This window comes from Fistularia commersonii, chromosome 5 (genome assembly GCF_037954325.1).
Source record: "Fistularia commersonii isolate RoL2024-O1a breed Wild chromosome 5, RoL_Fcom_v1.0, whole genome shotgun sequence".
Lineage (NCBI taxonomy): Eukaryota > Metazoa > Chordata > Actinopteri > Syngnathiformes > Fistulariidae > Fistularia > Fistularia commersonii.
Window position 1 is genome coordinate 5,065,829 of NC_141288.1, and position 17,341 is coordinate 5,083,169.

Sequence of the window (17,341 nt, forward strand, 5' to 3'; positions counted from 1 at the left end):
TCCTCGTAGCAGATTTCTTTACCACAGCTCTGCGTAAAACAAGTGAAGACTATTAAAAAAAAACACAAATTGACATGGAGGAGAAAAAGAGAAAAGAAAAACAAGCAGTAAATTAAAAGCAGTACAAGCTCCCTGTCGTCGCCTCTGGTCTGGTCTAGGCTCTTTGATCGACGTTTTTAACCGAAAGCAGCTGAACTTGGTATTTAGTTTTCAGCCGCAGCAGGGGAAAAAAAAAAAACAAGGAAACACAAAGCCTGTAATCCCCGGAGCAGCCGACCTGAGAGGTCTGGAGGTTCAGTCCGGGTCGTGCCATCTGATAAGAGCCTTGGATACAAGCCACTGAGGGATTTATGGAACAGCAGCCCAATTTTAAAGTCAATTCTGAGAGAAAGTGGTTGCTATTACGGCGATGAGGATTGTATTTTCTGCTCTGAGGTTTTTTTTGGGGGGGGGGGTTGGTACTCGTTACCATGGACGCAGTGGAAGCGAACGAGCCAATACAGTGTTCTCAACCACACGAGACACGAGAATTCACCTGTTCCTTAGGATCCTGTTCTGATTTCTGGGCTTGGGATCGTCTTGATATTTTCCTGGCAGCAGAAATGTGGTGTTTAGCGTTGGAGTTGAGGGTGGGGACGAAGGGTTCACTGGGGAGCTTTGGTTGAATTCATCACAATTTCATTCAGCTGCTCTCGCCATAAAAGATCTCCAATTCCTGAAGAGCATGCCCGATTAACATTCCTGTTGTTTGTGTTTTTGCTAGTCTAGCTAGCCTGACCTGTGCTGATAGCAAACATCGCATGAAATCCACGAAATGTCAACGGAACTCCTGTATCGCTCGTATTTCCAATCAAATAAACCTTCTACAGATTTCATTTCCAGCCGAGTACAAGCCCCGCCCCTTATGGGATAGCTGAATTTTAATTGGCTGGGCCTAAGCTGAACCTGTGAGGAATTCTCCACTTTGCTCCGTTTTGACAGGACTCGGAATTTTTGTAGCTGTGGTTTTTCGGCTCTTTCCAGCCCGAGGTGTTTTCATGTCTGTGTACTTTTAATATATTACGCACAACTGCAGTTTTCAGGAGCACCTGCAAGCACAGAAATGCTTGCAGTCACTGAAAGAAGCTACTCATCTTCAAAGTACATGTTGAAATATATGAGCAATGTTTACTTAAAAAAAAAGCCCCATACTGATTCTGAAGGATATTCATATTACACGCTGTTTTTCTTTTTCCTCGTGCATAGATTGGCACGCCCTGGTTTCGGTATTTGTGCTGTGGTTGTTAGATAAATATGTGAGTACATGGGTGATAGACCGTACAGGAGCAGCAGCCAATCAAAGCTCCAGCGGTTTGTTGTGCGTTCTGGAAATCCTGGAATATATTAGTTGTGGTTATTGAATGCTGTGAGGATGTGCAGTCGGTCAGGTTGGACCATACGCTTGGTCTCCAGCACACCCTTTATTTTGAGTAACACACCTGCAGGCACCCAGATGGCCTTTTGCTATTCAAACCAGTTGATGTCAGGCAAGGGATCCCCCGTTACCAAGATGTTATTATTCTATTTGATCAATATTTGTACCAGCTACATAAAAAAAAGATAATACAATCTCTGAAAATATCTTTGTTTAAATTTGTAAAAAATCCTTTTCACTTGTAGGCCCCCATTGGTATTTACGTCACAATGCTGCCTGCTCAGTGACATCACAAGCTTGACCTGGGCTTGGTCCCATTTGTTTTACTGTACTGTGCAAAAACATTTCATCTGTGTCACCCTTCCCGTTTGAACCTGAGAGTGACGTGAGCAAGGAAGATAACGCTGAAGGCAGATATCAAAATTAGCTTGAAAATGATGACGAACAAAGACCCAAAGAAACAAGGGTCTGCAAAAGTCGCTGGTGTGTGTGCAGCAACTGTGTTGTTATGCTCACAGAGAGAGCGCTTCAGTTGTAAGCAGCCCCACTTTTTGTTGTTTTGCTGTTCACTGTAGGCTTACGGACTTCTCTTTTGACTGACCGGATGACTCGTCGGTTTCCTGACAAGTTTCCCGGTGTTTCGTCATTAGACGCTTCTTCTGCAGTAGCAGGTTGTAGACACCCTCGCAGGAGAACATCCAGCATCTCCTGCCCGTGGTGTTTCTTCTAGCGGACTTCACTGGTTTCCTGAGAACCTTTTCTGTGCTTGTGAAAGAAAACTGCAGGGACGGCGTTTGGCTTTATGGTCTGTTTAAAACTCTCTCAGCAGCTTAGCAAGGCTAAATGCATCAAATGCATCCAGATCGAAGTGGTTAGAACACAGCCGCGGATCCTTAGGAAGTTCTGTACGTCCACAAGCCATTTCCCACTTCTTTGTTGACTAGCATCAGTCCCTTTGTTTCCCCGCGGACTGGAAATTGCACCCAAAAGCAGCACAATGTGGTATTTTTACTGTATATACCATTCTGAGGGAAAATTAACTCTAGCAATCTCTATACATCATCAATCCAGTATGTATTATGCTAGTAAATTTATGGCAGCACACCACAGTTAAAATGTGTGTTTATAAAGTTGTGATTTGTAAAGAATTAACAATTCTTCATTTTTTTTGTTTTAACAACACAGTAGTATGAGACAAATAGTAAAGCATATTTATGCCCATTAGTCATCCCAGGCCAGGTTCCTTTTAGAGAGCCAGAGATCAGCCAATGGGTAAATACGAGATTTGGGATGCAAAACATGACGGGTTGTTATTCTTCTTTTTCTTCAACTTCACAAGTGATTTATAAAACCTTTGTTTGATTTTAATAGGGAAGTTATCTGGAGAAACGCATAATCTGAGCCGTTTGCTGCCAGCTGTTAATGTACTGGTTCTCAAACATTTTTGACTTAAGTACTTCCTCCTAGAATTTCTTCTGCAGAGTACTTCCTGAACTGATGTGGACAAATAGGCCTGTTTAAATGGGATGTGCGTGATGTTAACTTCTTTATTGTTGAGAAAATGTACTTTTGTGGGGACAGCACACCTGCTAGATACACACTAAGCTAGATTTTAGCTGGAAAAAAAAAAGGTGTCTCCACCTGCAGCGTCCTCTCAGCTCTCAGATCGATGACTCGCCCTCCCTGGCCTCCCTTGGCCCATTTATTTCCCTCGACAATTCCTGCCTGATGGATGGCGCGTGCCGGGGAGACGACCTGGATGTTTGCGCCTGACTCAGACGTCCTCGCTGTGTCTCCCCCCCCCCCCCCCCTATTTTTCCCCTCTCCCAGTAGACCAACATCCAGGCTGATTATTGAATTAGGACTGAAGATAAACTATCTTGATTTATTTATTGTGTGTCACTATTCAAAACTCACTTTCCCCTCTTTTTATTTTTATTTTTTCAATTATTAAAGTATTTAATGCAATTGAAGTTAAATATTTTGAGTCCCTCTTTAATGCAGGGACATCAGGTCTTTTATTAAAATTCTGTTTTTGCTTTTTTTTTTAATCTTTTTTTTGGTCCTTTTTTTCCAAAATCATTTTTGCCTAAGTTTCTTTCAGCTTTAAATTCACTTGACTGTTATGTAATAGTGTTTCTAACTAATTTGAGATTACCTTAAACATCGGGCAAACTTAGTGAGTTCAGTGATGGGCAGCAGCTATCGATACGGAAATAAGGTGCTGATGAGGGCACTCCTCAGTCGTGGCTCATGTTCCTCCTCTTCCTCCCTCTCCTGTCCCGAAAGGCGTGATGGACAGCCAAGCTTGTGGCTTCTCTAATGATGCAAATCAGAGCTGCGATGGTGTAACTGGAGGCGGGCACGCATCTCTGCCAGATGCCGACACTCGGCAGAATTCAGTGCGTGCGTTGCTGTTTTGTTTCAAGGCTTTGCATCATGGTGTGTGCGCGTGCGTGCGTAGTCAGCTGTAATGTGAGTGTGAAGAGAAAAGTGCCACCATTAATGAATCCTAACTTTATGATTCCTGGAATAGAATATAAAATGTACTAGTACAAGGCTACCGATTGCAGTATTTTGTTTCTGTTCTTTTGCCGTCATCTGACAGCAACGGCATCTTGTCGCCATCATTTTTTTTTCTTCAACCTTTATTCTACCAACAGGATGAGTAATATGCGCGTGTGTGTGTGTGTGTGTGTGTGTGTGTGTGTGTGTGTGTGTGTGTGTGTGTGTGTGTGTGTGTGTGTGTGTGTGTGTGTATATAAGTGAGTATATATATATATATATATATATATGTGTGTGTGTATATATATATATGAGTGTATGTATGTATATATATGTGTGTGTGTATATATATAAATATAAAAAAGTGTGTATATATATTTATAAAAGTGAGTATATGTGTATATGTGAGTGTGTGTATGTATATATACTGCTCAAAAAAATAAAGGGAACACTTGAACAACACAATGTAACTCCAAGTCAGTCTCACTTCTGTGAAATCATAGTGTCCACTCAGGAAGCAACACAGATTCATTTTGACTTGTTTTAAAGACATTACATCAAAGTTGGATCAGCCTGGAGTTTGTTTTTACACTTTAATTTTGAGTGTGATTCCTAACCCAGACCTCCATGGGTTGATACAATTGATTTCCATTGATCATTTTTGTGTGATTTTGTTGTCAGCACATTCAACTGTGTAAAGAGCAAAGTATTTCATAAGAATATTTCATTCATTTAGATCTAGGATGTGTTTTTTAAGTGTTCCGTTTATTTTTTTGAGCAGTGTATATATATATATACACATATATATATGTATACATAAGTGAGTATATATATATATATATATATATATATATGAGTGTATGTATGTATATATATGTGTGTGTGTGTGTGTGTGTGTGTGTGTGTGTGTGTGTGTGTGTGTGTGTGTGTGTGTGTGTGTGTGTGTGTGTGTGTGTGTATATACACATCATAGGTACACTTCAACTATGGGAGAAAGAATAGGGGAAAAGAATCCAGGAAATCACATTGTAGGATTTTTAATGAAGCACTTGGTAAATTCCTCTGTAAAATAAGTATTTTTTCACTTACAAACAAGCAAGATTTCTGTCTCTCACAGACCTGTAACTTCTTTAAGAGGCTCCTCTATCCCCCACGTTACCTGTATTAATGGCACCTGTTTGAGCTGGTTATCAGTATAAAAGACACCTGTCCACAACCTGAACCAGTCACACTCCAAATTCCACTGTGGCCAAGACCAAAGAGCTGTCAAAGGACACCAGAAAAAAAACTTGAGACTTACACAAGGCCAGGAAGGCTGAATCTGCAACTGTTAAGCAGCTTGGTCTGAAGAAATCAACTGTGGGAGAAAATTGAACACTCATAGACAAGACCACTGATAATCTTCCTCAATCTGGGTCTCCACACAAGATCTCAACCTCTGGGGTCAAAATGATCACTAGAACGGTGAGCAAAAATCCCAGAACCACACAGGGGGACCGAGTGAATGATCTGCAGAGAGCTGGAACCAAAGTAACAAAGGCTACCATCAGTAACACACTACACTGCCTTGGACTCATCCTGCGGTGCTAGATGTGTCGCCCTTCTTAAGCCAGTAAATGTCCAAGCCTGTTGGAAGTTTGCTAGAGAGCATTTGGATGACCCAGAAAAGGTTTGGGAGAATGTCCTATGGTCAGATGAAACCAAAATAGAAGTTTTTGGTACAAACCCAACTTGTCGTGTTTTGAGGAGAAAGAATGCTGAGTTGCATCCAAATAACGCCATACCTGCTGTGAAGCATGGCGGTGGAAACCTCATGCTTTGGGGCTGTTTTTCTGCAAAGGGACCAGGACGACTGATCCGTGTAAAGTAAGGAAAGAATGGGGCCATGTGTCATGAGATTTTGAGTGAATACTCCTTCCATCAGCAAGGGCATTGAAGATGAAATGTGGCTGGGTCTTTCAGCATGACAATGATCCCAAAGAAACCGCCCGGGCAACCAAGGAGTGGCTTCGTAAGAAGCATTTCAAGGTCCTGGAGTGGCCGAGCCAGTCTCCAGATCTCAACCCCTTAGAAAATCTTTGGAGGGAGTTGAAAGTCCGTGTTGCCCGGCGACAGCCCCAAAACATCACTGCTCTAGAGGACATCTGCATGGAGGAATGGGCCAAAATACCATTAACAGTGTGTGAAAACCTTGTGAAGACTTACAGAAAACATTTGACCTCTGTCATTGCCAACAAAGGTATATAACAAAGTAGTTAAATGAACTTTTGTTATTGACCAAATAGTTATATTCCACCATAATTAGCAAATAAATTCTTTAAAAATCAGATAATGTGATATTCTGGATTTTTTTTTCTCATTCTGTCTCTCATTTGAAGTGGACCCATGATGAAAATTACAGGCCTCTCACCTTTTTAAGTGGGAGATCTTGCACAATTGGTGGCTGACTAAAAAGTGTGTGTGTATATATATATATATATATATATACACACACACACATACAGACGTATACATAGATATGTAGACATACGTGTGTGTGTGTATATATATGTATGTGTTTATATATGTGTATATATGTATATACATGTGCGCATATATATATATATACATGGGCACACACACATAAATATATATATACATAACAAGGGATTAGTGCTTGTTGTGTTTCCTGCAAGCTACAATCAACATACTCTCACTGTGTCTCAATGTAGCTGTCTGTGCTAATAGCGCAGAGCTATTTGGCTTGGTTGTACAGGTAAAAGATGCTGAACGCCATCCAGTTTTCTGAGTTGTGGAGACACTGGTCCTTCGCTGACTTCTCTTATTCTCTGTCAGAAGTTGAGCGCAAGGGCAAGGAATTTTAGGTTTCATCAGAACACGAGCCCTTGAAATGCCTTTGAGGCTTTGTGTTTGGACAGACCCTCGATGTGTCACCATCTCCACCGGTTAACTTGCAAAGCTAACAGAGCTAGAAAGCTTCAAAGAGGATCCTGTTACAGGCATTCAATTAACACCAAAGTTTTCTATTTACTAAAATACAATGGAAGAACAATATGTTTGATATGTCTAGATGCAGGTCTAAATATTTGGTCTGTGAGTAGATTCACGTCATGGCGAGGTACCCTCTTATCGTACCCTCTGCCTGTGTTGGCATATGTTAGCGCCATGAATAAGACTAACATGGTGTGTTATTAAGTTTCTCAATGTTCTCACAGTGACCTGTTTTATATTTCTTTGTTTTTTGTTTCCTTTGTCTCTCAGATAACATTTACCTGAGAAAAGGTAAGCCTCTCTAACCCCGACTAACTGCCTGCCTCTGTAGCAGCTAACATTATATCAACACTGTGTAAATGTTAGGCCTCAGAGCAGCACGTTGTGTTTCCTCCTTCCTCCTCTTCCTCTTAAACCTTGTTGCAGGAAGTAACCTCACTGCTCTGTTGTCATGCCTTGCTGCTGCTGCTGCTTCTGCTGCTTGCATGTGACTCCTCTAGCTGAGTGCAGAGTGAGTGTGTCCTCGCAGTGATAACACAAACATGCACGCACCTACATGCACGCTGCCCTTGTGTGTGTGTGTGTGTGTTTGTGTTTGCAACCGCTTTAGTAAGGTGCACCTCTGTGATAAGTGTTGCAGAAAAAAAAACACAGGAGGAATGTGATGTCTCGATAAACAAGTGCATTGGCGAGGAACACGCCAATGTGAAGAAATAACAAGGCAGGAGTATGTGCGTGCGTGCATGCATACTGTATATGTGTGTGTGTTTTAAAGGCAACAGATAAAATAAAATGTGTTGCCACCCAGGATAAGTGACTTTATGCCCTGGTAACCTTTAAAGATGCTAGTTTACAAGGGCAGGCAGTGTCTTATTTTGAATTTACACACCCGCCGTCTGTTTGCCTTCATGGGTATCGTTACCTCTCAACCCAGAGTCTTCGTCCGAAGATGATGCGTTTTGAGTTCTCTGCTATCCATACACACATCGACAATTGATAACAATAATTTATCCTTAACTATTACCCATGGGGAAATTTGATTTCTGCAATTAACCCATCATGGATGAGCCATGAGCAGTAGGCTGTCGTCCACCAGCGCCAGGGGAACAGTTAGGGGTTCAGTGCCTTGCTCACCAACACTTCGACACACTAGGAGGAGCAGGGAATCAAACCAGGAAGGTTCAGTTCCAAAGATGATTGGTCTACCTCCTGCACCAAGCCGCCCCTAAAATGAGGAACATTTCACGAATCTGCGTTTCATCATTCCCTGTATATTGTTGCCCCTGTGGGTGGCAGCTAAATCATATGATTTGTGTTAAAAACAAGGTGAAGTGACAGTGCTAATGTGGGCAAGATGGAAGTCACCAACCTCTCAGGTTTTACCTTTTTTAACATTTTTAAATTTCATTCAACTTCACTATGCATGAGAGATTTAAACATTAGCAATTGTAAAAAGTTACTGACGCGGCTAATTTTTCAAGTGCCATTATTGGGGTCATGAGGTCCACACAGAGTGTTTGAGGCAGAAATAAATATAGTGTTTTTTTAGAACTGTCTGTGCATTTGAAATAAAAAAAAAAATCATCCTGCCCTCCTCCTATGAGAAAATGTTTTATTTTAAATCCAAAGCTACTCCATGTCCTGTGTTTTAAACAGATTCCCCTCATCTTGTAAAATTGAAGTGGTTTTAAAGTAGTATTTGGACAAGGTTTCTCCTTAAATTCAAGTCCAGACATTCCAGTGTTGTTTTTTTTTTCCAAAACAAAAACAAAGAATCCCACCTCCTTTATTTGAGAGGCAGGAACTACAAACTGTGCTTCATTTTAAAAAGCCCTTTGGATAAAACCGATCAGATATGACAGACACAGCTAAATTCCACATCAATCTCACTTCCTCCCACTTGTGCATGCTCACACACATGCACGCACGCCAACACACAAACACACTCTGCCCCCCTCCCCCAAATCAGCGCCTCAGTTTGAGAGGCGTCTCGTTGTCCTTCAGGCTCCAAGGCATCTTGTTGCACAACTTTGGGGATTTTTTTTTTTAGATTAGTTTATTATATATCCAAATTTGGGAGCCGGTTTAGCAGAATAATCCTGCTGATTTCATCCTTAACTTCCTGTCCCGCCCACAGTTTGAATTGAGTCATCCCTTGTGACTCATGTAAATATTTCATATGCATCTTTTTTTGTCGGTTTTGTCATCTCCAAAAATAGATTTTATTTATCCATATTGCGAACTTTGAAGAGCTGGTGTGTCCTGAGGTCACTGAACCTTCTCGAAGCGTTTTCTTCATGAAACCAAAATCGAAACAGTCACAGATCCACACAGTGAGATTATAATCTGACCTACTTTTTAGTCTCGATTGGGGGGATTGTCTCGATCTTTTGCAGTGACAACATTTGCTCCTGTCAGTGAAGTCATTCAGTGTATTTTTAAATGGAAGAACAATGCAGTGATTGAATTTACAGTTAGGCGTCTTCAAACATCTACAAGAGAACCCCTCCCCCCCTCTCCCCCACCCCTCCTCCTCTTGGAAGTCTTCAAAGAAAGGCCTAAGACCTAAATCTAATTGGAACGAAAAAAAATGTTGAAAAAAATGTGCAAATGAATAGGTTGTGACTGAGAATATTACTGTTGAAAATGTAATATTTTTATATATGTATATATATATATATATATATATATATATATTGCAATTGTTAATGATATTGGTTTTCCCTACATCTCTTATGTCTATTTTTTCTGCATCGCCTAACTCTGTTTTACATATTTATGATATTTTGAATGCATAGGAAGCTGTGGGGGGTTTACTTCTTTGTGTATTTGTGTGTTTGTGTGTGTGTGCGTGCCCATGCCTGTGTACATACTTTGTGTGTGTGTGTTTGTGTGTGTTTTAAAAAGCATGCGCCTGCATGTGAGCTGGACGCTTCCCTTCATGCGAGGAGCTTTACCTCAGCTGCCTCAATGGCTCGGTCATGTGACACAGAAGGCACTCACCCAACAAAGATAATTTACATAATGAATTCACCGCGGCGCTTCCTGCCCGAATCTGCAGGAGGCAACCCTCTCAGACAAACCTTTCCTCTGCTGTGTGTGTGTGTGTGTGTGTGTGTGTGTGTGTGTGTGTGTGTGTGTGTGTGTGTGTGTGTGTGTGTGTGTGTGTGTGCGCGCACTCGCGCAGTGCAGCGGTGTGTTTGTTGGCTCCATTCAAGGTGACAGAAGCGTTGTTTTGAAAATAAATAGATCACAAAGAGTTTCCTTGTGACTCATGAACCTTGAAACGCAAAAATTATCCTGAACGACAACAGGAAATATTTAGACCATTGTCACTAAAAATGATCACACACATAAAGATATATATGATTGCACAGACAAAGGTGTGTGTGTGTGTGTGCGTGCGTGTGTGCGAGATTACAGTGTTTTACATAAGAAGATTCAAACTTATTTTCTATTTATGTTGCGTCAGAAATGACTACAGCTCATGTAACCTGGTAAGGAACCAAAACCCTGTGAAGTTGAATTTAAATTCTTCTTTTGTTTTTTTTTGTTTGTTTTTTTAAACCATTTTAACCATTTTAGGCCATGTATTGAAACAGAAAGGGTCGTGATTTGTCTCCATACAAGAGGAGAAAAAAGGAGGAAGTGTATTTCCACTTTTTGTTTTTTAAACAGTAAGCCTTTGCATTTTGCATTGAGGCACAAAGAAGAGAAAATGTTCCCCAAAGAGAAATACTTTTACCCCTTTCAGAATTAAGTTTAAATCAGTTTGAAATTACACGGATTATCTTTACTTTCAGAGTTTATGCTTCAGAGTTATTCTAAACACTAGAGCTGTGTTTTTAAAAGTAAAATAAAGGGGTGGGGGGGACCCAGATTGATGCTTTCCGACATCTTACTGAAAGCTCAGATGTATTCTCTGCCGTCGAGCATTTTCCAAAATGTAAAATGAAAATAAGATATTCCTCCTCTGTCATGGTATCTAAATTGGCTTTTATATGTGGTAGAACGTCCTTTTTGGCTGTATAGTACGATTTGTTTGGTTGTTGCAGCGTCATTCATCCGCTCGCTATTAGAAGCAACAGCATCTTCATCTGCAGCTGGTGAAGCTCCTCCTCATCGGCCAGGAGCGTTCGTTTAGTGTCAAGCCTTTTTTTTTTTTTTTGTTGTTTTTCCAGATGCTTCCTGTCCTTTCGCCATCCATGACAGAAGAAGTTTACTGTCATTAAAATTCATTTAATTGTCTTTTCTTCATGTTCAGACTCATATTTCAACTAGTCTCTTGTTCTCCATTTTCTTCCAAATCTTATGACTCAACCCTGAGAAAACCACTTCTCTCTCCTCAAATTATAAACCATTCTTAGAAAACGCCAACCCTGCCCCTTCAGTATTGTTTTTCTTTAATTTCCTTTTCAAATATTTCAACTTAATTCTCAAGAACTCCAAATTTTGTCCTTGTAGTTCCTTTATTATGACTAGGAATGAAGACGTTTATTATCAGAATAGCATTTTCTTTTTTTTTCAAACACCGAATCGACTCTGTTCTCATTATGTGGCAACATCTTCTCGACTTTTTTCCAACAGCATTCTGGACTTTGTCTGCATGACAAGTATTGGTGGTTTATTCTTGTTGAGATTTAGATAGGGTCCTGGACCAGAGCAGGGTAACATGCTGTGAGACAGAGGAGGAATCGCCCTTAAGTCACTCTCATTAGCTCTGATTAGAATCTGTTAAACTGCTGCCGCTGCGGGCTAGAGGGCGTGTGCTCACGCACGCACACACACACACACACACACACACACACACACACACACACACACAAACGCACACAGGGAGCAGGTTCTTCTCTTTTAATTATAACATTGATTAACTAAAGTGTAGCATTTGCAGAAAAACACAAACAAAACCAAAAAAGAAAGAATTAAAGGTTGAGGTGGGGCTGTTCGCAGAGATGAGGTGCCAGGAAATGCAAACACGTGTTTTTTTTTTTTTGTTTGTTTTTTTTTTTTGTTCTTGTTCCTTTTAATTAATTGTTTTAAACTTTAAAAGTCCACTTTGTTTGCTCTCATGCTGGATATTTGTTTAGAGACTGGCTACGCAGCAGCATGGACCTCGTGGGAAGGTTGGGGGAGGTGTGTGTGTGTGTGTGTGTGTGTGTGTGTGTGTGTGTGTGTGTGTGTGTGTGTGTGTGTGTGTGTGTGTGTGTGTGTGTGTGTGTGTGTGTGTGTGTGTGTGTGTGTGTGTGTGTGAGCGCGCGCACACATACGGCAGGGCAGCAAACTCGGCTGTTTTTTCAGATCTCCTCCCTCAAGGTTAATTATGCTCTCGTTATGTGAAAGTGTGCGTTTTGTTTTGTTTTTTTCTCAGCTTGCAGCCTTCAGGATGGAAGTGAAGAAAATAGATAATTATTTATACAAGGAGCTTCACCATAGTGTGCATGTGTGTTTTTGTCAGGGCAAAGTTTTTGTGTATTTCAAAGCTCCACTTGCTGCTGTTGGGCTTGTGAAAAGGGCCTTAAGTGGACCTTTATTGCGGCGCTGTGATGTCCATGTTTCCATGGAAACAGATCAAATATGGCTGGGAATAGACAGAAGTTGGAAAGGTTTACTGTGCAGCAAAGCAAGGCAGAACACAAAAAATGTTTTAAAAAACAAAACAAAACAAAACAAGGAAAGGCAGGAAGTACATAATGATTCATTTTTTCATATTGAAAAAATTGACATTTTGCTCATTATATATTTTGAATTTTACACCTGTGTTAATTTACAGTCTCCTAACTGTAAACTTCAACAAACCTGCTGTTGGAATTCCAACATAAAAGCTTGTCTAATGTGGTAAGAATGCCAAAATAGAAGCTTGTCAGACATTGCTAAAATGACAAAAATATTTCTTGTTTACAAAATAAATGATCAGAGTTGTCAGAAATGGTATTACAAAATACCAAAATCAAACTTTACTACTTTGATATAAATTTGGTGTAAATGGTCAACATAACACAAAGAAAAAATAAAGCTGCAGAAGTCTGAAAACATTGGCAAAGTGATGAAATAAAAATGTCAGAAATGTGGTTTGAAAAACTACAAAATAAAAGCTAGTCCATTGTGAGTAGAAATACAAAATAGGAACATGTCATACTCTATAAATGATTCGATAAAACCGAATCGAACTTAAACCGTAAAAATGTCTGACCTTTGCTGATACGGTGATAAATTATTGAAAAAAAAAGCTTAAACCTGACAAAATAAGAGCTTCCCAGACAGTGCTCGAACCACGAAATAAATCCTTGGAAAATAGGACAAAACAAAAGCTTATTTCATCACTGAAATATAGCTTGTCAAACTTTGTTAAATGAACAATGTCAAAATAAAAACTTGTGACAAGCACAAAATTTCAAAATTGGAATTTTTCCTCTATTGCAAATAAAATAAAAGTTGTGGAGGTGGGGCCAGGGAGGGAGTTTCAGAAGGGTTTTCAGAAGAGTGAAAGAAGCTGTTGGGCCACAAACGGCTTCCGGACTGATGTAGGCGGGATCTGCAAAAATGAGCATATCTGTCTCTGCAGCTCCGCACACAGGATGGTTTGTGTCCTAACGTGTCCGCGCTCAGCGAGCGTGTACGCATGTGCACACCAGCATCCAACCTCACTAGAAGATTAAACAGGCGTGCTAGGAGAGCCCGGTCTGCTCTCTCCTTTTCACACACTGATTTGTTGACCAGAAAATTCCGTAGTAACTTATTTGATTCAGAAGGGACCTCTGGACCCTGACAGAGATTTTTTAAAAATTTTTTATCCCAACGCGTCAATCAGTTGTGTCCCAATGAGGCGGATTTGCCTTACCCTTTAAGTCATGCATTAGTATCCTTTAAAATAAAATAAATAAATAAATAAATAAAAAACAATTCCAGAAGTTGGAAAAGCTTTGTCGACAAAAAAACTTTTTTTTTTTTTTGCAGCTTATCTCAATTGATCATAATGATCAACTTTTGTATTATTTGTTCATAGAGTTTTGTTATACTCCTTTTGATTGTCATCTTTGCATATCTCATACACAACACATTATATCTTATATCGCCGCTACTGGTTGTCTACCGGCCTCAGGAAAGAACTTTCATTCCACTCTCAAATGATGGAAGGATAATAAAAATCCTTGAATCTGGCCGTAAAACCCAGTGGTCACTGATGATGTTGATGACTATGATAGCATGAGCTAGTATGAGCTTTTAACCCCCCAAAACCTCAATCAAACAAAGAAGTGAAATACCAATAATATGATAAATACAAAGAAATGGAAAATTGTTAAAAAAGAATGCATAAAAATACTCGAACTAAAATTTAATGATAACCCTTTTTAAAAGCGTGTAAACTAATAAATAACAAAGGACATACAGTTCAGGAGACAGAAAATTAAGCTGCCGACTCTAAACTGCTGCCATTTGAAACACAGTCACCCCGGTGCGTTTGTCACTGTGACAGCTGCAGCCTCCTGTCCGACGCAGATCGCCTCCTGCCTCTCCCAACTCTTTCTGGAACCCTGACTCATTTTGTCGCACGCCAGTAATTTCAACAAGTGGTGTGTGTCTGCTGATTAACACGCCAGACTATGAAGGCCACGCAGCATCTCCATCTTCCTGGAATCACTTGTAGGAGTGCAGGAGGGAGGAGCAGGGTGGGGCAGAAGCTCATGAGTCCTGGAATGTTATGTAACTCTGTCCTGGCTGTGGGAACCAGGAAGCATGCATTTGAGCAAATTCCCTGGAAGTGACATTCCAGCTCCGCCAGAGGGGGCGGTGACTTAATTCACAGCTGGGATGTGACATAGAGCTGCATCAAACTTCTTTTAGTCTCCTTTGATGATGTGTCGTTCGGTGATATTCACCGCACATCCATCGAAATCAAAAATGTGAGTGATACCTTGAAGGGCGTGGTGCTGCCGGCCCTCAGCCAATAAGAGCAGGCTTTAGTGTCGCTACGGTTACGCTTTGGACCAAGCGAGAGAAGTCAAAGTTACACTGTGATCTGCGCTTTGACTCGCTTTTACGTCACGAGCATAATGTTTTATTTGCCGACTTCCCTCTGGCTCCGCCCCCTTGTTGCCTCTCCTCTCTAATGCTTGGGATTTGTTGATGTCAGACCTCTGGCCTTTTTTAATTCATGTTGCTTTGGTTACAGCATCCTTTCTATTGTGAGAGTCCGGGGCAAAAGTTCCTTTTGCTTCTCACCTATTAAAGCACGCTTGCCCCCACCACAATAAAAGTCCTTCATGAGTCAACCTGATACTTCATCTCTCATTTTGTCATGATTTTGTTTCTCTCTTCTTCAGAAACTCACCAGATTTATTTCTGTGCTTTTTTCCCCTGAACTTTCCTTCTTTCAGCCAGGAATCAGAGCCGAAGTTTGAATTTTATTCATTTTAAGAGCAGAGGCCTTTAGAGGCTTTCCTGCCTGACAAAAATAAAGTGACCTTAGAAAAAAAAAAAAAAAAAAACAACAAAAAAAAAACCCTTGCAGTTTTATTGCCTTTGCCTATTAAAAATGCAGTCCAAGTAGGAGAGGGGTGTACTTCTGTATTCAACACTAAGAAACTACAGTACAAAAGCAGTACAACCTCCATTTTATATTTATGTTTGTGCTTTAATTTTTTGTATGTTTTTGTTTTCTGCAGCCATCAAAGAGAAACACAATGACTGGACTGAGTTCCTGGTCCATGACCTGACCGGATCCAGGACGGCGCCGGCCAACTTGCTTGAGGGGGTGAGTGTGTGTGTGTGTGTGTGTGTGTGTGTGTGTGTTAGGGATAGTTGGGATTCAGCTATCTGACCAAGTCAATAGGAAGTGCTTATATTTGATTCTGATAGTCAAAGGGTTCTGATGGATTCCTGACGGAAAAGAAGAGGAGGCCTCCAGCTAGTAAGAAAAAAAAAAGATGCAGCTGAGCAGAAGGGAGAAATTGAATCAGCACCAGTTCCTGATGAAGTGAAGCCAGGGGATGGGGGCATAAATAGTATAGTATTATAACGGAGAAATAAAAAAAATGGAAAGAAAAAACACAGATGAAAAAATCTTGCCCATAAAATGGCAAGATTTTTTACTACTTGTTGGTTAATACTGCTTTTCATTCTGCTGTCTTGCCAATTACCCATTAATCCAGTCTAAGTGGATAAATACATTGATTTGCTTGGATTGTTTTCATACTAATGTGAAAGTGAAACCCAGTGACGCTGCAGTATTAAAAGAGGAAATCACCTAGAAACTCCGAGGTGCTGAAAAGAAATCCCTTGGAATTTCCTTAATTAAAAAAAACAAAACTTAAGAAACCTTTACTGAGAACTGATGACATTTGGAAAAGATCACGTCATGACATATCATGACATACATGAGGAACTTTTCAAAATAAGTCAAGTCAGAACATTCTGGTGAGTCGCCTGCCAGTCAGATCCAAACGATGCGCCATGTTCTGAGTTCCTCCTTTTTACAAGCCTGGCGACAACTTCAACCTCCTGTCTTTGGTCGCCTCGGCAACCTAGTTTATAACGTCACAGGACCATCATGGGATGGTGTACAGTGGCGTGGCATGTCGTCCAAACCAGTAAAACTAGACAAAGGATCTCTTTTACTTTCAGTTCATCAGCTAGAAGAATCAGCTAGTTTCTAATTTAAAAGAAATGTAAAAAAAGGAAAAGTGCCCAGCAACCCCCCAACTGCCCCCCCCCCCCCCCAGAATTTTCGACTTCAGTTCATTTACGCTGACACTGCAGGGGTTTTTCCTGGCGCTGCCGTCTGTTTGGTGACGTCAGAGATGAGAAACTGTAGTATCACCGCACACCAGGAAGCAAAGCTGTTTATCAGATGTCACAGCAGCCTCAACGTATCTGGTTTTCCTCTGAGACCAATGTAATAACCCCCACCCCCATCCGTTTTTGTTATAGTAGCTCGAGGAGTTTTATGTCCCCCCCAAAAAAAATTTGTTTGTGTTTCTTTGTGGGCTCAAGAGTTTGATTTGTTTGTTTTATTTTGAAAGTGCTACCAGGAAGCTGCAGTCATCCTGTTCTGTTGATTGTGCCATGGGTTAGTGAACGGTCAACTGTTGTGTGAAACTGACAGTTGAACCTCAGTCAGCCATTTTTCTTGCATATTCCATTACTTCTCTTTTTATATATATCTAGATCTAAAGAGTTTGAAAAGATTTGGAAAAGGCTTGTGGCAAACTGTCATCTCAGACCTGCTCACATCTGAGGACTAGTTTTTAGAATTTAATTTGAGTCTGAGATTTTACAAAGACTTTGAACCTTACAGGGTCATTATTTACAAGACTACAACTAAATTCTTTCAGCAATTTTTTTCCCACTATGCAATGTTTTCACTGAGTGTTTGCAGAGCTTCTGCTATTTCAGTCCATCGCTTTTCCTCTCCACTTGGTTAAGAGAGTT

General features: G+C 40.5%; 1 protein-coding gene across 4 annotated transcripts in view; it reads left to right on the forward strand.

The window, feature by feature from the left end:
* sfmbt2 (Scm like with four mbt domains 2) overlaps window positions 1-17,341 on the forward strand; it is a 60,358-nt gene that overhangs the window by 22,365 nt on the left and 20,652 nt on the right. For 3 of the 4 annotated variants that reach the window (XM_086146577.1, XM_086146579.1, XM_086146578.1), the window contains exons 5-6: window positions 7,181-7,201; window positions 15,577-15,665. In XM_086146577.1, coding sequence (XP_086002703.1) covers window positions 7,181-7,201; window positions 15,577-15,665 — 110 coding nt within the window. The remainder of the gene's footprint in view (window positions 1-7,180; window positions 7,202-15,576; window positions 15,666-17,341) is intronic. The other variant, XM_086146581.1, reaches the window with a different exon arrangement.